This window comes from Bubalus bubalis, chromosome 14 (assembly GCF_019923935.1).
Source record: "Bubalus bubalis isolate 160015118507 breed Murrah chromosome 14, NDDB_SH_1, whole genome shotgun sequence".
NCBI lineage: Eukaryota > Metazoa > Chordata > Mammalia > Artiodactyla > Bovidae > Bubalus > Bubalus bubalis.
The window spans coordinates 60,376,045-60,400,237 of record NC_059170.1 but is presented as its reverse complement, the minus strand read 5'-3'; the positions used below and the strand labels follow the sequence as shown (position 1 = coordinate 60,400,237).

The 24,193-nt window shown below is 36.9% G+C and overlaps 1 protein-coding gene across 2 annotated transcripts in view; it reads left to right on the top strand.

The window, feature by feature from the left end:
- The window catches only part of SPAG6 (sperm associated antigen 6), a 63,878-nt gene that overhangs the window by 1,802 nt on the left and 37,883 nt on the right, over nt 1-24,193 (top strand). For both annotated transcript variants that reach the window (XM_006079953.4, XM_006079952.4), the window contains exons 3-4: nt 11,152-11,318; nt 14,547-14,730. In XM_006079953.4, the coding sequence (XP_006080015.2) occupies nt 11,152-11,318; nt 14,547-14,730 (351 nt within the window). The remainder of the gene's footprint in view (nt 1-11,151; nt 11,319-14,546; nt 14,731-24,193) is intronic.

Genomic DNA, 24,193 nt, shown 5'->3' with positions numbered 1-24,193 from the left:
TTGAGAAATCTCTAGTGGTGCTCTTATTCCACGTCTTGATCCGAACTTATGTAGATTCTATAGGCAGAGGAAGAATGCGTGTTATGTGTGTGTGATTTTCTCCTTCCCTTTTCACATAATGGTGGTCCCTTCTCTCTCTCTCTCAATCCTCTGTGTCTGATTAAGGATGATTCCACCACCACCTGAAGGTAGCATTTTATTGCTGCTGTATCATGAGAAACCTTCAATTTATGGATTATGATCTTTAAAACTCATTTAAATTAACATGGAATTAGAAGAGAATTAACATATTTCCAGGGCAAGAATTTTAGACACACTGTTTACTCTGGGTTTCTTTGAGGGGAATTAGTACTATGCTAGGTGGAAATTTCTCTTGCCACTGGGAGGGATTCTGTGCTTACTCATTGCATGCTTTTTTGGGGGGGTGGGAAGGAGTGTAGTTAGAATAGGGAAAGTGTATTTTATAACCACTTTAAAAAGCTATTAATTTTGAGGTAAGTGTACATTCACATGCAGTGGTAAGAAATAATACAGAGAAGTCAGGTGCCTCAAAACTATAGTGTGATCCAGGATATTGACATTGATAACAATCCATCAGGGTTTTTTTTAAATTTTCCCTAGTTTTCCTTGTACTAGTGTGTGTATGTGTGTGTCTAGGTCTATATAATTTTAAACTGTGTGTATCCGTCACCATTATAGTCAGAGATTATCACCACAGGATCTCTTGTCATGCCTCTTTATAATCACACCTATCTCCCTCTTTTCCCTAACTTTGGGTAACCAACTCATCCCTTCTCCATTTGAAATTTTCAAAGCTGATAAGCTTTTGTTCTACAGTTGTTTCACATGGATTCATTTCCTTCCTTCTGCATGTGTATGTGTGTGCTTGTGTGCATGCACATATATTCTCAAAGTATCCAGCACAGTGCTGGACATACAGTGTTTCATCTACACTGACTATGTTAACTTTATTAGAGCATGTTACATTTTTTGAACGCACTTTTTTGAGGGATTTTTTCCTTCCAGTCCTACTCTTGCTATTTACGAATATTTGATTTTTTGGACAGTATGTATACAGCTAAACAAAAATGTGATTTCTTAAAAAGGGAAAATGATTGACATTATTTTAGAAATTTGATAGCTGAAATATAGATTGTATAGATAACTACTGAATATCATGTTTAATGTAAGAGTGACAGATTATCTCTTCCCATGAGTATACACTATAGACTATATAATGGAATTTAATCAATACAAACAGGCTAAGTCATCATCAAAGTATAAGTGACTTAGATATGACATTCTTTTTTTTTTTTTTTTTTCTTTTTGGCTGCACCCAGCAGTATGTGGGAACTTCATTCCCCAGCTAGGGATTGAACCCAGGCCCTTTGCAGTGGGAACATAGAGGCTTAACCACTAGGCTACGGGGGAAGTCCCAGATATGACATTCTTAAATAGCCACCTATTTCACTTACAGTCTGACTTAGAAAAGAATGGAATACAAAAGTAATATAGCTTAACAGTTTGAAATTGTCTCCACTTGGTGAGAGCCTGAGATGGTTAATTTTATGTCAACTTGACTGGACCTTGAGATCTCCAGACAGTTGGCTAAACAGTATTTCTAGGAGTGGATGGAATGGTAAGATTTTTCTTTCCCTTGAGGAACTTATTCTAACATACTTCATGTTATCTAAATTCAACTTAAGCACACCTTTAATAACTTAAAATAGAGACAGATATTGGATATTCCAATAGATTTATCCTTTGAATATTAAAAAACCCTGTAAGCTTTGTTATGAAAACTGCTTTTATTAGTCAATTAAACATTTAAGTGGTTTCCTTTTCAAAAATCACTATGGATTTAAGATGCGTCTGAATGAGCCACAGTATGTGTACATAAATTACATATTTTGATCAGTTTTTTTCCAGTCAAGTGAATTCATTTTGGTAACATAAGATACTAGTACATTTTGTTCCTGACTTTGATATACTGTCTTTATACCTGGGAGAGTTTTGTTTTCTCACTTTTCTCCTTTAATAAACTGTTTAAATAAACATGTATCATGGGTCCAAAATAATGGGAAAAAAAGTTTCCATATAGACATCATGATAAATTAGTAGTTCACTTGTTAAGAATTTTTAAATCCATTGACTATGAAAGGAACCTTAAAGGCGAAAATTATTGATGAAGTTTTATTTCATTTAAAAAACTCTGATCTTTTTCATTGTGTTTTTGATGTGTCAATGAGAGAATTTGCTCTATTAATTATGTCCAAAGTAATTTTAAAACAGTGTTGCAAGATATCTTCTTCAGAGTATTTAGACAAAAATAGGTTTGACTTACTAGAAAAACTGTGTACAGTGTGTCTATAACCTGGATTTTTTTCCTCATTGATATTTTGTTCTTTCTAAATCAAAAGAACATACATGAAAACATGAAAAAGTTTGTTATAAAATCTCATTTTGCACCTTCAAACCCTATATGTCTGAGCCATTAAATCTTGCAGGTATTTAAAATGAATTTGAATACTTTCTGTCTTTGAATAATTAGTAACACTTGACTGCAGTGCTAGAGATAATACATAGTAACTTGTACCAATTGTAGAATTTCAGCATTTGGAAGTGGTTGTTTAATTATAAAATATAAGAAAGATGTTTTACGGTATACTGGAGTGCCAGGCCACTCTTTGGTTGTTTAGAAGGTCTTTTAGAATAAGCTAATAAAAGCCCCAAGAACTTGATTTTTAAACTGCTTAGCTACATTAAATAAACTTTTTCTGAAGCAGCTATTTATATAAGAAAAGTAGGGGTAAAGTTTAAAATAATACTTTGTAATATTTTGCTTATAACCTATACCCAGAAGGTAAACATGGCAAATCAAAAGTTATGCATATTTTCAAAAGAGTAGGAATAGAGAAGTTTGCCTAACACTTTAAATATGCACCTGTATGAAGCGAATTTACAAATTGAGGCAATTTATTTGGTTCATAATTCAAGAAAATAAGTAATGCATGTTGACATAAAATGCTTTTAAATTAAATGTGTCTGGCACAGGGTGAAAATCTTCAGATTAATGATCTAGCACTTCGGTTTCTATGAGAAGGAAAAGCCTGTAGCAAGCATTTATGATGTATTGAAAACACATCCTGGGAGGTACATGAAGCATGATTCTCCTACAAAAACTACTTTTCTAAAGGATTTTAGAACCAAAAAAATAATTAGTAAAGCAACTTCAAAAAACTTAAGGAGTTATGCTCTTTAAATTTGATGTTTTTCCAATATAAAAGGAGTCTTATAGTTCTGAATGTATGATAATTACAGCACTTTTTTTTAGTGACGGGGAGTGTTTTTCTTTTTTTAAGGATAGAGATAGAGGTGTTTTTTTTTTAAGGATAGTGATAGAGGTGTTTTATTTTTTCTTTTTACATATACGTAAGTGGAAAATATTCCAGGGAACTATAAAAATTCTGAACTTGTATGCACCTAGTATGTCCTATAAACAAGATTTTTCAGAGTTTTATTGTGTGTCCCAAATCATTGTTCCTGTGTGGACATTTCCTGTTTTGATATCTAAGCATTGGTACATAAGTAGAAAATACTACAACCAGGACTAGGATTTCACTGTTTTCCTAAGAAAAGCTGGATGATTAAAAAAAAAAAAAATCCAAGCGGTTACATGAACCTGAAAGAGTAGGTTCTTGAAATGGCAAATTGTGTGGGTTAAATTTTAATGTCACAGATTAAATGGCTTTGAAAAGTTATTTCAGTGTTTTCTAAAAACACTTTGCATTTGAATGTTTTTTCAAGGCCTTTGCTCCTCAGCCTAGCACCTTTTCCTACACTTTTTTGCCCAGTTAATTCCTACTCATTCTTTATAGCTGTATTTAGATGTTGATTCCTCAGGGAGATCTTCCTCGAGCCCTTCCAGTGAGTTGTCTCTTATGTTTCCCTGATTGTAACATTTCTCTTTTATAGTCCTTATCACAATTGTAATAGTTTAATTTCTCCTTTCTCTACTAACTGTAAGTTCTGTGCTTAACATAATGCTTAGCATAGTGCAGATATTCAGCATGTTTAAAGAGGATGAAGGAAGGAGTAATTTTTCTAAGTGTTTTCATAGCTCTTAGATTAGATTCTTATAACAGCTCAGGTAAATAGAGTAGGTATCGTCTTCACTGTGGTTAAATCTCAAAGAAGGCTGGATAATTGCCATCATCTCTAAGTGAGTTAGTTGCTGAACTGGGACTAGGACCTGTTTCCGTATTGCTAGCTGACTTTGTGCTCTTCCTGTGTTACCTGAGGTATCAGGAAACCATTCATAGATGTTCTAGGAGTTTCGAATAAACCTCAGTGTTAACTTTTTTTTTTGGCTGAGCCACGTGGCTTGTGGGATCTTAATTCCCAGACCAGGGACTGAATCCCGGTCGTCAGCAGTGACTGTGTGGAGGCCTAACCACTGGGCCGCCGGGGAATTTCCACTCAGGGTTAACTTTTAAAATACGTCATCTGTTCAGGCCTTTGGGTACCAGTGACTGTTCAGTAATTGTGTGTAATGGCTTTTGAGGTCTCCTCGAAGACCACTGTGGGACCTTGAGTGGAGGCCCACATGCCAAAGACTAACTTTAATTGATAAATACCTGGAGATTTGAGGAAATGGAAGTTGTATTTAGCACTTAAACTGGCCTCAGAGTTCTAGAAGACCTTTTGGCTTCCTCTTAACTTCTAAGTAAAGCCTTATCAAACCAGAGGCTCTTTCAAATTACCCAGAGAAAGTATCTAATCCCCTGGAAGTTGAGAACCAAGAGAGAGTACTTGAGAGAGTCGTTGGACTGACACCCGCTATCATCAAGAAGAGCAGCCGGCAGACCTCGCCCAGAGAGGCCAGCTGCCCTCTGACTGACCGCCTGCCCTCCTGGGCTTTTTGAGAACATGTGAAGTAAAGCTCGGTGAAGAAGGAGGCCCTTGATATTTGTTGGTTGACTGATGTGAGCGAATACTTAGCACTTTCTTTTGTTCTTTATTTAATCATACTTTGTGTGAAGGACTTTTCTTCCACATTCACGGGAAGCAAAACTTTGGGATTTCTGTTAAGTAGATGTACTGGTCCTAGGAGAAATCCAGGGCCATACCTTGAGAAAAAAATTGTCCTTGCTTTGTAGTTGGCCTATCTGAACACAAGTCAGACTTACCTAATTTTCAAAGTGAAGTATTGGTGTTGCCAGACACCCCAGGCTAATAAGGGAGGCTCAACTTAGAATTTATTTTTTAATCAAGTTCTGTTAAAAATCTAGGTGAAAACTAGTGATATTTATGCTTGAGTATGTGTGCCTATGTCTCCAAAGGAAATGATCTCTGTTCACTTTTCTATATAGTCTAAGTTCTATCTCACTGTTGATTTAGAATCACTATTTAATTGTGTACAAATGCTAGATTATATTAGCTTTCCATGGAACTGTCTTTGTAGATTTAGTCTAATAATATTCCCTCTTTTTTTTTGAGGGCTTGTTTAAAAATAGCTACTTAGACTTTCCCATGACTTTTAAAATCTATCATTGAAGACATTGTGCATTTTGCTGTTATTTTTAAAATATAAAATTATATTATTTTAAAAGATTTTTTTGATATGGGCCATTTTTAAAGTCTTTATTGAATTTATTACAATGTTGTTTCTGTTTTATGTTTTTTGGCCCCAAGGCGGGTGGGATCTTAGCTTCCAAGCCAGGGATCGAACCTCCATGACCTGCAGTGGACGGTGAAATCTTGACAGACTAGATCACCAGGGAAGTCCCCAAGTTATACTCTTTTATTCGATCAATCTTTTACTATTTATCTAAATATTATGTTTCAATCTAGGCCTATGATTTCAGGAAAAAAATTGTTCCTGCTTCCTTTTATTTCACAGAATGGTTATCTTTTTACTTTTGCTGCCACAAAACTCAAGTTTTATGTCCAGAGTTCAGTTGTAGAAAGTATTACCTAAACTATATTTCTGATTAAAAAAAACAAAACATCCAGCCCCCCTCTCCACTCCATCGCTGTTAATTATTACCTTTGTATCCATATCTTTTAGAGTGAACTATCTCAAAACAATGTAGGCAGAGTATGAGTTAAAACCAAAAATTTCATCTGAAGATAGATTTTAAAAAATTAATTTATTTATTTTAATTACTTTACAATATTGTGGTGGTTTTTGCCATACATTGACTAGAATCAGCCATAGGTATACATGTGAAGATAGATTTTTGAACTGATTGCCTTTCAAAAGTTTCCTTTTCAGATATTACCAATGAAACCTCTGGGAGCAGGCAGTCCTTTTAGCAGTGTCTTCTCTTTTCTCTGTACTAGCCTCATTTCAACATTCCAGTCTTCTCCAGGCAGATGGGTGTAGTAGGTATATATGTAAAAGAGAAAACAACAGACTCATTATTTGCTCAGAAGAATTGAAAGCAGGGACTCAAATGGATACCTGAACATCAATGTTTACAGCAGCATTATTCACAAACCTGAAAGTGGAAACAACCCAAGTGTTCATTAACACATGAATAGACAAACAAAATGCATGTACACACAATGAATATTGTTGTTGTTTAGTCACTAAGTTGTTTCCTACTCTTGTACAACCCCATGGACTGTAGCCCACCAGGCTCCTTCTATCCATGGGATTTCCAGGGCAATAATACTGAAGTGGGTTGCCATTTCCTTCTCCAGGGGATCTTCCTGATCCAGAGATTGAACCTGTGTTGATAGGGAGGCAGGCAGATTTTTTTTTCTCCTGTTTTTTTGTTTTTTGGCAGGCAGATTTCTTTACCACTATTATTCAGTCTAAAAAGTAATGAAATTGTGATATGTGCTACAATATGGACAAACCTTAAAAACATTTTGCTAAGTGAAAGAAGCCAGACAAAAAAGGACAATATTGTATGATTCCATTTATATAAAGTATCTATAATAGGCAAAATCATGGATACAGAAAACAGAGTAGAAACTACCAGAGGCTGAGTGGCGGATATGGGGAGTTGTGGTTTAATTGGTATACAGTGTCTGTTAGGAATGATGAACAGGTTCTGGAAATGATAGTGGTGGTTGTGGCACAACATTACAACTGTACTTAATGCCACTGAATTGTGCACTTAAAGTGGTTAAAATTTAGGTATATTTTACTACAATTTAAAAAAGAAAAAACAAAGAAGATAAGTCACCAGGGCAGCCAGAAATCTTAACTGTGACTTCAGTGAACCCAAAGGCCTGGTTTGCAGAGACTTGCTTTCAATGAAACAAAGTTGAGCTGTTAAATATCTTTATAAAGCACCTCAAATTGAAGTGATATGTATAGCAATTATACACATGTAATATGAGACTGAGTTATTTCTTTTGTCTCTAAAAACATTTGACCTTTTCCCCCCTGGCTTATATATCCAATTGGCCTGCAAAATTCAAGTGATAGGCCTATGTTGTATTAAAAGGAATTAAGGGAAAGCTTGGTTGATGCTATTCTATAATTTCTTCCAATACTTTTTTGAGAGCATGAGCTGCCTTTACTCATCTGTGAGGTCCCTATTTCTTGCCACTTGGTAAGCCTTGATCTATTTTTTGAATGAATAATTGTGGGCAGGATTCATGGGGTTTTTATTTTTGTAAAACTAGATAACAATGTAAGTATTATTAATAGAAGCAGTGTCTCCAGTATGGCACTGGAACAAGAAACACAGAAAAGACACTCAAAGCTATAAAGTTGGGGATGGGGAAGATTGTAAGATTTAGCCTATGGGTTAAATTTCATAAACATTGTCACACCATTTAATGAATTTATATAAGGAAGACAAAATTGTCTTACAGATATCAGAGTATAATATATGAATGACTTTTACTATTAGATATAACATTAGGTAGTACTTGCTGGTTCCTTCAGTGGAGACCCCGGTGAGTTCATTAGCTGCTCACTGAGGACCTTTTCTTATTAGATATTATAGCAGTTATTCAGACTGCTATAACCTATGGACTCTATATTTTCATGCATTCGCTCACCATGGATTCCTAATGGACAGACAGGTAAGGAAATTTCTTTTTTATGTTATATATGCTCCTCTCTTTCTTCCTCCCCTCACTCCCTCCCTCCCTTCCTTCTTTCCTCAATTCCTCTTGCAGCATTATCTGTATTTTTAGGACAAACCTGAAGTTAGAATAACAAAGTATGCTTAGCTTGTGTAGGAGATAAAAACATGTTCCTGGGGATTGAAGACTATGCAGCACTAAGAGGCAATTCAAGGACTAGAAATTTGCACAATATTTTCTCTAGTAAAAATGACCTCATTCAGATATTTTAAATGGAAACTTTAGCTTTTACAAATTTTTCAAAATTCTCATTGTCTGAACAAGGGCATATGACAGAGCAGCTTCATGAAAGCCTTTGATATTGAATATAGGAATAGAAACGAAAGGAATCGTGTCATTTTATTGACCTGATTTTTGCTGGGCCAAATGAAGTAGAAAAAGGGAGGAGAAAATATATAAAGCAGTAAAATTCCTTTGAGTATGTGGACAAGTGAAATACATTTTTTGGGGTAGAACATCTTATTGCTAAAACGGCAAACTGAAGATACCCAACACTGGGAGACTTGTGGTATACTAGCTAAATATAGTAACTAATAATAAATAATAATGTAATTGTGCTTATTGTGCTTAGTCGCTCAGTGATGTACAACTCTTTGTGATCCCCATGGACTGTAGCCCGCCAGACTTCTCTGTCCATGGGGATTTTCCAGGCAAGAATATGGGAGTGGGTTGCCATGCCCTCCTCCAGGGGATCTTCCCAATCCGGGGGTTGAACCAGGGTCTCATGCAATTGCAGATGGATACTTTCCCAGCTGAGCTACCTGGGAAGCATAAGAAGTATAAACTCAGATAGATAAATTCTGGTTCAACCCCCGGATTGGGAAGATACTACTTCATACCTACTAGGATGGGTTATTCTAAGAAAAATAAAATGCAAGCATTGGTGAGGATGGGGAGAAATTTAAACCCTTGTATTTTGTTGGTGGGAGTTTAAAATGATGTAGTGTCAGTGTAGTGGAAAGTGGTTTAACGGTTCCTAGATACTGGTGATGATTACACACCATTATAAATGTGTTTCATGCCACTGAATTATACACCAGAAAATGCTTAAAATGTTATGTATATTTTACCACTGTTAAAAACTTGAATCAAGTAATAAGCAACCACAAAGAAGAGATCAACAAATGGTTGGTTTTAGATCCAGCTTTCTAGAAGGAACCATGTTCACATTTGGTAGTCATTCTAATACCTTATTTTGCACATTGAACTGTTTGTTGTGAGATACTTCAGAAATTATCTCCATAAAAAGTGTAGAGAATAATATAAGCAACACTTATGCACATGGACATGCTGAATTGTTTAACATGAGCTGTGGCCTAGGCCTGAGAAGGCGGGCTGTGTGCCTGCAAAGTTAACCAGCCCGATCAGGATGCAAACTTGCAGCAGTGGCCTTCTGTAAAATGATCTAACCAAGTCAAATTAGACAGAAAAAGGATCACTGAAGAAAACTGGGAACCGAGAAAAGCCAGAGGTCACATCATTAAATGTTTCTGTGATAAGCATCCTTATTCTCTGTTTATGTTATTTGATAGTACTGTTTATCTTATTTTGGTCTAATTCTAAACGTTGTTGTGTTTTCCTTTTATTTCTATTTCACGTGTTTCTGGATATAACATTACAGAAGAATATTGGTAATATGTATCTGCTTTTATAGGTCAGAGTAGTATTTGTTAACAAAAGATGTAATAACGTGCAAGTTGAACAGCCCACTGTAAATTAAGTTTAAAAGTCAAGGGGCCCTTTGTTCTAGTTTGAACTCCGTTGTCACCTTTTTTCGTAGTATTAGACTAAAACACCTTTATTAAGGGGTTGCCTGCAAGGTGGCACAGTGGTAAAGAATTTGCCTGCCCATTCTAAAGAAGATCACCTGGAGTAGGAAATGGCAACCCACTCTGGTATTCTTGGCTGGAAAATTCCATGGACCGAGGAACCTGGAGGTCTACAGTCCATGGGGTCACAAAGAGTTGGACACAACTGAGCACACAGCACAGCAGAGTTAATATAGAGTTGGAATATTGAATAAAATGATCCAAATGAAATAATTTACCCCACCTCCTCAATTTTCCATATTATTTCCATCCAGTTTTACGTATTATTTATTAAGTATGAATAAAGAAGGTCTGAATTTCTAACCTTGCTTCTGCATTTTAGCTGTGTGCTTTCCCTAATTTTTCTCAGCCTTCATTTCCACATCTGTAAAATAGACATGATAATAGGACCTACTTCATAGGTTTGTTATGAGAATTCAGTGAATTGATATAGAAAAGTTCTTAACACAAAATAATATATAAGCTACTTTTATTATTGTGCTGTGATGATGGTATTCCTACTATGTATTCAACCCTAGAATGAATATTAATGAGAGCTAGTAATGTGACATACTTCCTTATCTTAAAGAATTTATTTATTCGGAGACGATGTCAGAAATCTGAATTTACAGCCCTTTATAAATGGGAAGCCCTAGTCGAATGGCCCTTCTAGCTCACCTGGCCCTGAAATAGATCCTCATAAAATTTCTGTAATAGACTCTAAGTTGGTTGGAATCAGAGAAAAAAAACACCAGATGACTTGAGAGGAAAGAACTGAACTGAGCCCTGAAAGAGATAGGGTTTGCAAAGGCTGTTTTTTTTTTGAGGGGGGCGCGTGAGGTTGAGGGGGGAGGAACACAGCTCCTTCCCCTCCACTCCCCACCCCCATAACCCTGCTAGGAAGGCTTTCAACTGTGTGCTTTATAGCCTCTCTCTGCATTCCTCATGACGTCACACAGCTAGAGTTTGCCAAATCAGGGATTTAAACTCTGGTTCTCCAAAGCCGTTCTTAGTTCCATGCTAGGCTGCTGCTTTGATAATTGCAGGTTATATTATTCTATACCTTGTCCAGTTGGCTGCTGCTTAATGTAGTATTAGGTTTTAGTGGATGGTTTTTGTTTGCTTGTTTTTAATGATATTTCCCTTTGCATTTTCCTATCTGCATATATGCTGAATGGTATGTTTGCTTTTTAATTTAAAATTTGCTGATTTCTTATTTCTTGTAACTTAGGTGTAATGGCTTTGCTGAGGCCTCTTCTTCTGGATGTGGTCCCAACAATTCAACAGACTGCTGCTTTGGCTCTGGGGAGACTGGCTAATTATAATGATGACCTGGCAGAAGCAGTCGTGAAGGGTGATATTCTTCCACAGCTTGTTTATTCACTGGCAGAACAGAATGTAAGAATTTTTTAAAACCAAAGTTACATGATTTTTGTTTTGGATTTTAAAAAAATTGATAGTTTGGGTACAATTGCAAGTGTGTAGGCATAGAATTATTAGGATATTAATACAACCTTCGATTCTTTGAACTACACATAATAATACCTTGAGGGTGTTTTACTTTGGGGCTAATAGACAGCTTTTCTGCATTACTGTTAGTATAGGAGAAAACATATTAAAGTTTTTAATGGCATTATACACACAGCAGTCCTTCTATATACGGTCTTATTCAAGTTACAGGATCAGTCTTCGAAAGATGTATGGCACCCTGGGCAAATGAGTTACATACAGTAGTGTTGTGATATTCGCTCAGTCCGACTCTTTGCGACCTTATGGACTGTAGCCCGCCAGGCTTCTCTGTCCATGGGATTCTCCAGGCAAGAATACTGGAGTGGGTTGCCATTTCCTCCTCTAGGGGATCTTCCCCACCCAGGGATCGAAACCAGGTGTCCTGGGTTGCAGGCAGATTCTTTACTGTCTCAATCTAGTTAATGGGCAGTGGAAGAGAGAGCTTTGAAGCAAGGAGGAAGAGAAGCATTTGAAAGCAAGGAGACTGCATGTAAGGGAAGGTTTGACAAAGCATTTTTGCCAAGCATGCAAGCATGTCAAGCCTTTTAAAGGTCATCTAAGAGTGCTTCCATTTTTTCCCCCATCCTGTCTGATTCCCTTTCTGTTCCTAACAATAGTTAAGGATCTTCCTCTAGGTAGGGTCTTTGCCTGTTTGTTCCATCCTGTTGATTTATCATAACCTAGGGATGTATCTTTCTTGACATGTCTTTAAGATTAAATTATCTTTCTTACATATGTATAACCAGAGGACAAACAATTCAATTAAAAAATGGGCAAAAGACTCACACAGACATTTATCCAAAGAAAATGTGCTAAGAGCCAAGATGAAAAAATAATGGCATTAGTCATTAGGAGATGAAAATCAAAACTGTGAAGAGCCAGCCATTCTACCTACCAGGATGGCCTTAACAAATGAAAGAGAAAAAAGGAAAATAGCAAGTGTTATTGAAAATGTGGAGAAGTTGTGTACAGTGGCACAGCTGCTATGGAAAACAATTTGGCAGTTCCTCAGTAAGTTAAACATAATTACTATATGACCCAGGAGTTCTCCTCCTGGTTATATTTCCAAAGGAATTGAAAACAGGTGTTCAAGCAAAACTTGAACACAAACGTTCATAGCAGCATTATTTGCAATAGCCAAAAGAATGACTAGATAAAGTAAATGTTATATATCCATACAATGGAGTATTATCAGTTATAAAAAGGGATGAAGTACTGGTACATTCTACAACATGGATGAACCTTGAAAAAGTTATATTAAGAGGAAGAAGCCAGACAAGGCTACATATTGTATGATTCCATTTATATGAAGTATCCAGAAAATGCATATCCACAGAGATGGACACAGATTAATGATTGCCAGGAGCTGGGGGAAGAGGGGAGTGAGAAGTGGCTACTTAATGTAGGGGATTTCTTGTTGGAGGAATGAAAATATTCTGGAACTGGATAGGTGTGGTTGCACAACATTGTGAATGCACTAAATGTCACTGAATTGTACACTTTAAAATGGCCAAAAGTTTTTTTTTTAATGAAATAAAATTCTAATTGCTTTAAAATGTGCTTTTTTTTTTTTTTTTTTTTTTAAAGATTGGAGAGTCATTTGCTAATGACTTTTATCTCTAGGAGGAGTTAAAGAAATTGTATTTTTCTTGTAGGCATTCTTTCTATCATCAAATGCTTGGACTCTTAGCTGCTTCTCTGAGGGCAAGGTCTGTGTTTGATATCTCACATAGAAGGTTCTCTAAGGTTTTCTAAGTGTGAATGAGTGCCCATTAGTTAAAGCAGCAGGGCACACGTGAGGAGAAAGTGAGACTGCGAAGCATCTTCACAGGCTTCTGTCTCCTTCCCCTTCCAGGCCTTTAACCCATTTCTCACGTGAGATGTAATCTCTTCTCTATGCGTACAAAGTCCTCTGGTTTGGTTTTTCCTCCCTTTTCCCTCCAGGTTTTCTTTCGTTCCTTCCTTCCATCCTTTCTTCTTTCTCTTCTCTTTTCTTTTCTGGCAGTTCTTTTGGTGAGGCATTCCAGGAGAGAAGAGAGTTACGGATTTGGAGAAGCAGAAGTTAAGAGGAAGGGGGAGTGAGACAGGAGAGTATGAATTCTAGGCACTGCAGTTAATGCTAAATGGTGCTCAGTAAAGTGTGAATTTGAAAATTCTGCAATATACATTCAAATCAGCTTATGGTAATGACAAGAAATGTATCACTATTATTTTTCCACAATCATGAGAAAATAATCTATGGAAAGCTACTTTAAAACTCTTCTAATTTTTGTAATGATTTAGTAGATATTTGGTTATGGACTTGTAAAATTAGACTTTGTAACAAATATTTTAATGTCTATGTTGACATTTAAGAAACTAAAGAAATATTTCAAATCAAAACATTGTTACTAACAGTAGATTCCTTATCTTTTCAACATATCCTAATTTTTAAAATATAATCTGTTAAAATATACCTTTTGTATTTTCTCTCTCACATAATTTTTTATTGATTTTTAATATTTTAGCCTATGTAAATAGAATGCTTTCAAAACAGTTGCTGTAGTCACCTAGTTGCTTTTTTTGTATACACTGTGAAGAAATAGAAACTTTATCTGATGATTGCTAAGTGCACCTCAGAGCATAGTTGTTATTTCAGGATAACATGGGACACCAGAAAGGTTAGTTGAGGTCATGCTTAGAGACTGAGGGCAAGTAAAGGAAATGAGTTTGTCAGGTGACAGTTTAGTTGCACGTGCTAACAATCTAGGAGTTCCCACAGGACAAACAGTACCTTTCACTGTAATGCACAAACATAAACTCCCATTATTTTATGAATCTGTAGGAAATACAATGCTTACATTTTATTTTATGCAGTTTCCAAATGCATGTTTCAGAGTAAAACATTTGAAATGAAATTAAAGATGTACACCGTTTCAGTTCAGTTAATGAACAAAAGCAATGGGGAAGCCTCAAAAAATCAAAATGATTTTGCAGGATGTTTTTCATCTCTTGTATTTAAAAACTGCTGAGCTTTTTTTTTTTTTTTAAATATCAGTGTCATTTTTTTATGTTTGTTTTGGTCTATTTTAACTTTTAGCTTGATTCACATTGAGTTTTGTCTCTTTATCCTTGTAGCGTTTTTACAAGAAAGCAGCTGCCTTTGTGTTACGAGCGGTTGGTAAACATTCTCCCCAGCTAGCTCAGGCAATAGTTGATTGTGGAGCGCTGGACACACTGGTGATTTGCTTGGAAGATTTTGACCCTGGAGTCAAAGAGGCTGCAGCCTGGGCACTTGGCTATATTGCAAGACATAATGCAGGTAATGGTCCTTATTATAAAATAGGATTATTAAAGTTTACGTTAATTAGGTAAACCTAGTTTTGCTTACTAGTAAACCATAGATATGAGGTCTTAATGTTGTATTTATACATCATGGGACATAAGTTTTGAATGAAGGCCAAATTGTTTGGATCACAAATTCATAAAAACAAAACAAAACAAAACCCTATACATGTCAGTCTTTATCTTAGTTAGCAAAAGAGACATTTGAAGACAGAGTGTGAAGAAGGAGGACATGGGGAGAATGAGATATTGATTGATTCAAAGACCTTAGTAAATTGGTTCTGTTACAAAATTATTAGAGTTTGTTACTCCCCAGGGGACATTGGGTCTTAACTCTCACTTATGGTAGGGTGTTCCAAGGTAGCCAAGAGCCATGTTGTATGAGTGAATAATGTTGAAAAGATGTGGGCATGGTAGCTTTCTAGAATATATTTGTATTCAGCCCAAGACTGGCAGGAAGAAGGAGAAAGAGAAGGAGCACCTTTTCTTACAAACTGAGCTCAGTGAGGCCATCAAGAAGGGACCTGGGCTTCTTGTGTGAAGGTTGTGCCGATACACTTGATTGGTAAAAAGTACACAGTGAACAAAATTGCCCCCATCACTTTACAGAAGTTGCTAAATAATATGCAAATAACACAATAAGAGAATAACAGTTTTAAACATGTAAAAATGAAAACTTTGCTAGTAGTCAAAGAACTGCATAATAAAACATCAGTGAAAGTAAAGCAGAAAAAAAACTAAGTGGTTAAGAGCACTGTGGCCTTAGCTAGAATCTGAGTTTGAGTCCAAGTTCCAGTCTTTAGTTGCTGTGTGACCTTGGACATGGCTTTTAAACTGTCTGAAACTTAACTTCCTCATCTGTAAGAAAGGTTGTACTACTTCCACATTTGTTGTGAGATTGATGAGATAGGCCAGTACATGGTAAATATTCAATACATTTAATATTATTAAAACTGAAGATTTGAGAGGGCACAATGATGTTTCTATTGACAAAGGCACTAGAAATTGTATGAATTTGTAAATGCAAATTCATATCATGCAAGTCTAAGCCATAAAAGAGTTTATGGTTACTGTGGAAAGCCTACTTTGAGAATTCATCCTAAGGATAGAATCCCACAGAATGAAGAAGCTGCATTTATGCAAATGTTATTGTAGTGTTATTTGTAACATCAAAACCCCTCAAATATTTGGTAGAAATTTAGGGGTTAAATTATAGAAGTTTACTTAATGGAATCTCATTCAACAGTTATGAATCCTGCATGATAACATGAAAAAGTTATTATAATGTGAAAAATTAGAAAATTATATATTACAATTATGTGTACGTATGAAAGTCACTCAGTTGTGTCTGTACAGTCCATGGAATTCTCCAGGCCAGGATACTGGAGTGGCTAGCCTTTCCCTTCTCCAGAGGATCTTCCCACCCCAGGAATCAAAGCCAGGTCTCCTGCCTTGCAGACAGATTCTTTACCAGCTGAGCCATAATGATATAAAAATAAAATCTTATGTGGATATAATTTACAACTGAGTACATGTTTGTGTTACTAGGGTTATAGAATGAAGAATATTTTAAATTCATTTTCTAGATTTTTCAATGTGCATGCATGTATAAAATAATGACTACTGTTTATTGAGTAATTACTATGTGCCTGGCTCTGTGCAGTATGCATCAGGATATTATCTCATTTTGGCTGCAGATACACTTAGGGCAGGTATTACTCTCCCTGTTAAACAGAGGAAGAGAGTGGAATGTAGACGATGCCTGAAGTTACGTTAATGGTTGAGCCAAAATTGAATCTAAATCTGTCTGACTCCAAAGCCGTATGTAAACCCCGTACCATACAGTTTGACTGCGTACTTCTTGAAAGAGTATTGAAGAAGAAATTCAAAACAGAAACAGGAAGTGGCTGTCCCATAGTTATGTTTAATTTGGTTTTTAAATGATGACACTACTGGAGACAATAAAATGATGTAAAAATAAATCAAGAGAGAAAACTATTTGTCGTGCTTAGAATGATTCAGAATTGGTACAATAAAATTATTTCCTTAATATCTGAATTTTGGTTTTCCAAGTAGGTTCACCTTAGGACTACTGCTTAATACATGTTGATTGAGAAAACTAAGGCAGTGTTTTAAATTAGAAGCTGGTTATCATGGGGAAACTACATGAGTATATTTAGTCTTTTTTTTTTTTTTTTTTAATGTCAGAGGACTTTACAGATCATAACATGAGTATTTTAAAGGGTGATGCAAAAGAACTTTGAGGACAACTGTGCAGATACTCTGTCAGGCGGGTGCCCATAGATAACCTTTCCATATCTCCCTTTTGTTGAATCTGAGGGTGAATGATTATAGTTTATAAATAGGCTCTGTCTAAGGGATTCCATTCCAATTTCTTGCTATAATCTGGCTCCCACATGGAATTCCCAGTGTAATTTCAATATTTCACAGTCATTAGGGGCTTGGGACCCAGAAGCTCCCAGAAGGGATTACCGAATAGATTTCTCAGAAGGAAAGGGAATTGTTATCTAGTAAATTGTAAGTCATAATTCACATCCTGAATATCAGTGAAAAGAGAAGATTTACCTTCAAATGACCTGATTTCTTTCTTGATGATCTCCTAAAAATGGAATATATTGAGATGGAAGGGATTCATTCAGCGTTTTCTTCTGGGAATTAGTGGTAAATTGTTTGATTAGGTAGTTTAAGAAATATAAACCTTAGAGGAGATACAAAAGAAATGACCTTTAAGGGCAATAGAAGGAAAACGTTTGCGTGTAGGAAACAAAAATAAACACACAATTACTAGAAGAGGAAAGTCAGTGGGTATCATCCGATGTTTCCTTATTTGAAAAATACAATTTCTAGAAGCTACTTGTACATATAGATTTTAAGGCATTGTACAGATAACCAGAGGAAATTGGAGGCTAACCATCAGAAATGGTGGTCGTAGACTCTATCATGGAAATTTAATGAGACGATTTGCAACTCTGAGCAAACTGTCTCAGTAAATTTCCATGATAGAGTCACCAGTTACTGAACACACTTGATAATACACACCTCTTTGAAGATAAATAAACTACCTCTTTCTGTTTTGGGTTCCTTAAGAAAGGCTCAGACTGATTGTCGCTCCTCCTCTATGTGCTACAGTCTCCCCCTCAGCAGAATTATTCTGGCTGCATATTGACCTAACTAGTGTCCAGTCTCTCATTATTTTCAAGCACTAGTCTTGTTTTTGGAACTACAAGGGGTGAGGCCAGAGGAACGGTGGGCTCTGCTGCCTTAGTGCTCCCACCAGGAGGGCCCAGGCCTTCCCTCCCTCCCCACTCTGCCTGGCAGCCTGGCTCTAGCCTTGCACCTGTGACACAGAAGCTCCGTGGAGAAGTGCTGCTAGTGACCTGGGTGGAGTGTGTGGCAGCCGTCACAGCACTAGGGGACTGAGGTGGGAGCAGTGGCCTGGCGGCAGCCTGAGGAACAAAAAACCATGTAGGTGTTTTGGAGGAATGCTCTTCCATGTTTGGCCTAAAAAGAAATAAATTTTAAGTGTTTGTTTAGGAGCTTTAGCTAAAAACACTGTCTCTTGTAAACTTTGTTTCCTATAAACCTTTGCTGTCTCTCAGTAAACCTTGGCAAGTTCTCAGTCCTGGCAAAGTGGAATAGGTTGGATTAAGTGTCCTAAAACATTTTAATTATTAACACAATCACCCTATTACAGATGAGGAAACTGAAATAGAGAGGTTAAAGGATTTATTCTGGTCAGACGGCAGTTTATGGCAGAGCTGTTTGGCCATTACTCAGAAGCCTTCAGAGATTCTTCCTTTTTATAATGTGAGAAAGGCAAGTGTATGAAAGCTCATCACTCTTCTTCTTAAGCTCCTTGCAGTATCTGCAAGTCTCGCCAGATACTTCTGTTCTTAATTCCCGATGACTGGTTCCACATGTGTGACTATGCTGTCTCCCAGGGACCTGATTTATCTCCTTAGGACCTAAATCAAAAGAGAGATGTCCCTCCGTGCTTGGTAGTGGTCAGGAGAGGGGATGGCTGCAGCCCCAGATGAGCAGTGCTTAGCGGGCTCAGCTGATTAGGATTCCACAGAAACAGAGAGTAGACTGTGTCTTGTTCACCAAGTAGATAACGTAAGGGAGGAATCCAGACAGAGCTGGCTGGCCTGATTCTTTTCTGTGTCATTTAGGACGATGAAATGATAAAAAGAAAAAATAATTCTAAAAATCAGAATTTTTGCATATATTCTTCTTGTGCCACTCAAGCCACCCATATATAAATACCAGTAGTCTACATTGTGTGGAACAGGCTTAGGTTGCAGTAATTAATTTTTTAAAAAATCTACATGTTAGTGACAAATATCTGAGATAATTAGGAATTCTGTACTGTAGGTCTTAGAGTAAGGAAGGAGGGGGAGCAGGGGACAAAAGGATGGTAATTCTGTGTTAAAAGCCTTAAAGACTTCAGTGATACCTGTAGATAATAAGTTGGTTTCTGTGCCATCTTTTTATAACTTATTTTATCTTGGAGGGGTTGAGGAACACATAAGCATAGAGGAAAATGATGTATATGAGATTATATGTATTATATATTATACCAATTTTGATCCTAACATTTATTTCTACCAATACTTTTCTCCCTATTTAGGTGTTGGTAAAAAAAGATGAAAGTGAAAATAAATGTCTCTTCTATGTTCTTTGGACATAGGCACCAAATGTGTTAATGTAAAATTTTTAAAAATAAATTTATTTATTTATTATTTACTTTATTTTTGGCTATGCTGGGTCTTTATTGTAGCACGGCTTTCCCCTAGTTGTGGAGAGAGAAGCTGTTCTCTAGCTGCAGTGTGTAGGTGTCTCATTGTGGTGGTTTCTCTTGTTGTGGAGCACAAGCTTCAGCAGTTGCAGGTCCTAGACTCCAGAGCACAGGCTCAGTAGTTGTGATGCACAAGCTTAGTTGCTTGGCAGCATATGGGATCTTCCTGTACCAGTGATTGAACCCGTGTCTCCTGCTTTGGCAAGTGGATTCTTCACCATTGAGCCAACAGGGAAGCCCTAAAATAACATTTTTAATTGTAACTTTTACTCAGTGGTTATCTAATTTGTTAGTCTTTTTTAGGGTTAGTTTGTATGCTGGTAAAAAATTATATGTGTGTATTTTTATTTCTTGTGATTTTTAAAGTACAGACTTTTGATTAATAAAATCTTCTAAGCTTTCTTTGCATTTTTTTGGAATTCAGAATTTGGAACAATAAAATATAATTCTGTAATCTCAGATCCCCAAGTCACTGAAAACTACAACTTTATATATAAAGCTAGCAAGCAATTTCTTTATCTCCACCATCATCATCATTGTAATTATCAAAAAGTGTTTGAGGCATTTATGTGTATGTTACCATGTCTTTTGTTACTGTACAAGATAAAATAAGTTGGCTAACATCTCACCTCTAAGACTTTATAATCTAAGATGGAAGAATTGATACAGTGAGCATAGAGGTCATCCAGAGAGCTGACCAAATATCGAACAAAAAGGTACAATATTATCTTAATATGAATAATATATTGGGTGATTTTACTTTGGCTCAAGTGAAAGACAAATTGTGAGTTATGTTTTTGTACTGTGGTAGAAAGGGGAATCTTTACTTTGTTTTTAAAAACTTTGTTATATCCAGATAACCTCTGAACTCTGTTGGGCATAGATATAAAAGGAAAAAGTGACATTGATAGTGATAAACACACACACCTACAATCAATTAATCTTTGACAAAGGAGGCAAGAATATACAATGAGAAAAAGTCTCTTCAGCAAGTGGTGTTAGGAAAGTTGGACAGCCGCATGTAAATCAGTGAAGTTAGAATATACCCTCTCAGCATACACAAAAATAAACTCAAAACGGCTTAAAGACAAACATTAAGACATGACACCATGAAACTCCTAGAAGAGATCATAGGCCAACATGCTCTGATATAAATTGCGCCAATGTTTTCTTCACTCAGTCTCCCGAGGCAATAGAAATAAAAGCAAAAACAAACAAATGGGATCTAATCAAACTCACAAGCTTTCGCACAGCAAAGGAAACCACAGACCAAATGAAAAGACAACTTATAGAATGGAAGAAAATATTTGCAAACAGTGTGACTCACAAGGGCTTAATTTCCAAAACAAACAGCTCATATACAACTATAACTCAACAACAACAAAAACAACCAATCAAAACATGGGCAGAAGACCTCAATGTCTTATTTCTCTGTAGAAGAAATACAAATGTCTAATAGGCACATAAAAAAAGATGCTCAATATCACTAATTTTTAGAGAAATGCAAGTCAAAATGACAATGAGGTACTACTTCACATGAGTCACAATGGCGATTATCAAAAAGTCACAAATAACAAAATGCTTGAGAGGGTATGGAGAAGAGGGAACCCTCCTATACTGCTGGTGTGAATGTAAGTTGGTACAGCCACTATGGGAAACAGTATGGAGGTTCCTCAGAAAGCTAAAAATAGAGTTGCTGAATGATCCCGCAATTCCCTTCCTGGACGTATATCCAGACAGAACTCTAATTCAAATGATACATGTACCCCTACATTCATAGCAGCATTATTCACAATAGCCAAGACATGGAAACAAATGTCCATTGACAGATGAATTGATAAAGAAGATGTAGTACATGTATATAATGGAATACTACTCTGCCGTCAAAATGAATGAAATGCCATTTGCAATAACATGGATGGACCTAGAGATTATTAAGTGAAGTAAGTTAGAAAAAGAAAGACAAATACCATAGGATATCACTTAAATGTGGAATCTAAAATATGACACAAATGAAACTCTTAGATCATAGGCAAAACACCTGTCTATGAAATAGATAAATTCACCTATCTATGGAATAGAAATAGATTCAGGGACAAGGAGAACAGACTTATGGTTGCTAAGAGGGAGAAGGTTGGGAAAGGGATGGAGTGGGAATTTGGGGTTAGCAGATGTAAGCTAATGTATATGGAATGGATAAACAACAAGTTCCTGGTAATTAGGAAAACTTTAGGCATGACTGGAACAACGTTCATATGTGAATCTACTTTTTCAACTGTAAACTTTTTGGAATCTAAATACTGTAGATCAAGAATTTCCAATAAAAATTTAGCAGCTAAATCGAGACACGCTGTAAGTGCAGAATATACACTGGATGATATCCAAGACTTGATGTGAAGAAAAGAGTGTAAAGTATCTCATTAAAACTTTTAACTATTGATTACATGTTGAAATTATAGTATTTTAGATATATTGTGTTAAACAATTTGATTATTTGAAACTTATTTTACATTTATTTTTAAATTAGAGGATAACTGCTTTACATGGAGAAGGCAATGGCACCCCACTCCAGTAGTCTTGCCTGGAAAATCCCATGGACGGAGGAGCCTGGTAGGCTGCAGTCCATGGGGTCGCTAGGAGTCGGACACGACTGAGCGACTTCACTTTCACTTTTCAGTTTCATGCATTGGAGAAGGAAATGGCAACCCACTCCAGTGTTCTTGCCTGGAGAATCCCAGGGATGGCAGAGCCTGGTGGGCTGCCATCTATGGGGTCGCACAGAGTCGGACACGACTGAAGTGACTTAGCAGCAGCAGCTTTACAATGTTTTATTAGTTTCTGCTGTACAACAACGTGAATCAGCGATAAGTATACTTATATGCAGGCTTCCCAGGTGTCTCAGTGGTAAAGAATCCGCCTGCCAATGCAGGAGATGCAGATTTGATCCCTGGGTCAGGAAGATCCACTGGAAAAGGAAATATCAACCCACTCCAGTGTTCTTGCCTGGGAAATCCCATGGACAGAGAAGCCTGGTCAGCTACACTCCATGGGGTCACAAAGAGCTGGATAGGACTTAGCAACTATACAACAAAAACAATGCATATATCCCTACCTCTTGAGTCTCCCTCCCATCACCCCCCATCCCACCTCTCTAGGTCATCACAGACACCAAGCTGAGCTTCCTGTGCTACACAGCAGCTTCGTACTAGCTATCTGTTTCACACATGATGGTGTATATATTGTCATTGCTACACTCTCGATTAGTCCCATGCTCTCCTTCCCCCCACCCCCGCCCATGTCCACAAATCTGTTCTCTACATCTGTGTCTCTATCCCATGATTAAAATTAATCCCACCTATTTCTTTTTACTTTTGAAGTGTGGCTACTAGAAAATTTTAAATATGTGGCTCATGTTCCCATCTGACAGTACTGACTTAGAATTCCTGTGCTGTGCTCTGTGTTTTTTCATTAAAAGGCAATGAAGTGGTGATGCTGTGGCCTCAAAAAGTCACTTAATATGCTTAAATTAATCAGTATAGCTGAATGGTGATATGTAGTAAGTTAAGGAATATGGAACTAAATGTACTATTTGGGGAGAAATAAATGATGAGTCAACTTCAAGCAACCACTTACTAATGTAAGGGCTGAAATATACTTTATAAGTGGCCAAACTATCAGACTTGCACATTGTCAGTGGGGCCCCGTATTGATAATCCCCTTTGGAAAACAGTATTGCAGTGCTTATTACCTTGACCTATATGAGATTACCTATATTTGATTAGTCTTGACTTCACAAAAACAGCAGTTTCTTGTGGCTTAATCCAAAAATATCAAGAACCTCTGAAGCAGGGCAGCTAAAGCCTGTGCTCTGGGACAACCTAGAGGGATAGGGTGGGAAGGGAGGTGGGAGGGGGCATTCAGAATTGGGGGAACACATGTATACCTATGGCCTGCTCACATAGGTACACATGTATACCTATACCTATTTGCCTGTTATGTATGGCAAAAACCATCACAATATTGTATAATAATTATCTTCCAATTAAATAAATTAATTTTAAAAAGCCACCATTCTTCTTCTCAGGACCACCACCTCAGAGCCTCTGTCTTAAGTAAATACACACATGCATGCACACACATATGAATGTGTATGTTTGTCTAACATGTGGAATATGTATGTATGAATATAGGACCCATGGTAGCTAGACTCCAAGAATCCCCTCAAATATCCCACATCCTGGCATTCTCACCCTGGTACAGTCCCTCCCATATCACACCAGGATTTATCTGTGTTACCACTAGACTGCAGCAGAAACAATGGTATGCCATTTCTGAGCATGGGTGACCAGCTTTACAAGCCTTTACGATGATTCTGTTTTGGGGGTCTCTCATCACTTGCTTGGAGGGAAGCCACTGCTATGACATGAGGACCCTCAGGTAGCCCATGGAAAGGCCTGTGTTGTGAGGTCTTTGACAGCCAGCAAGAAATGGAGCTTTCTAGAATGATGTGAGTGAGCTTGGAAGCAGATCCTACCCCAGTTGTGCCTTCAGAGATGACTGCAGCCCCCCACAGACAGTGTAGTAGCAATTTCACAAGAAATTCCAAGCCTGAACCACCCAG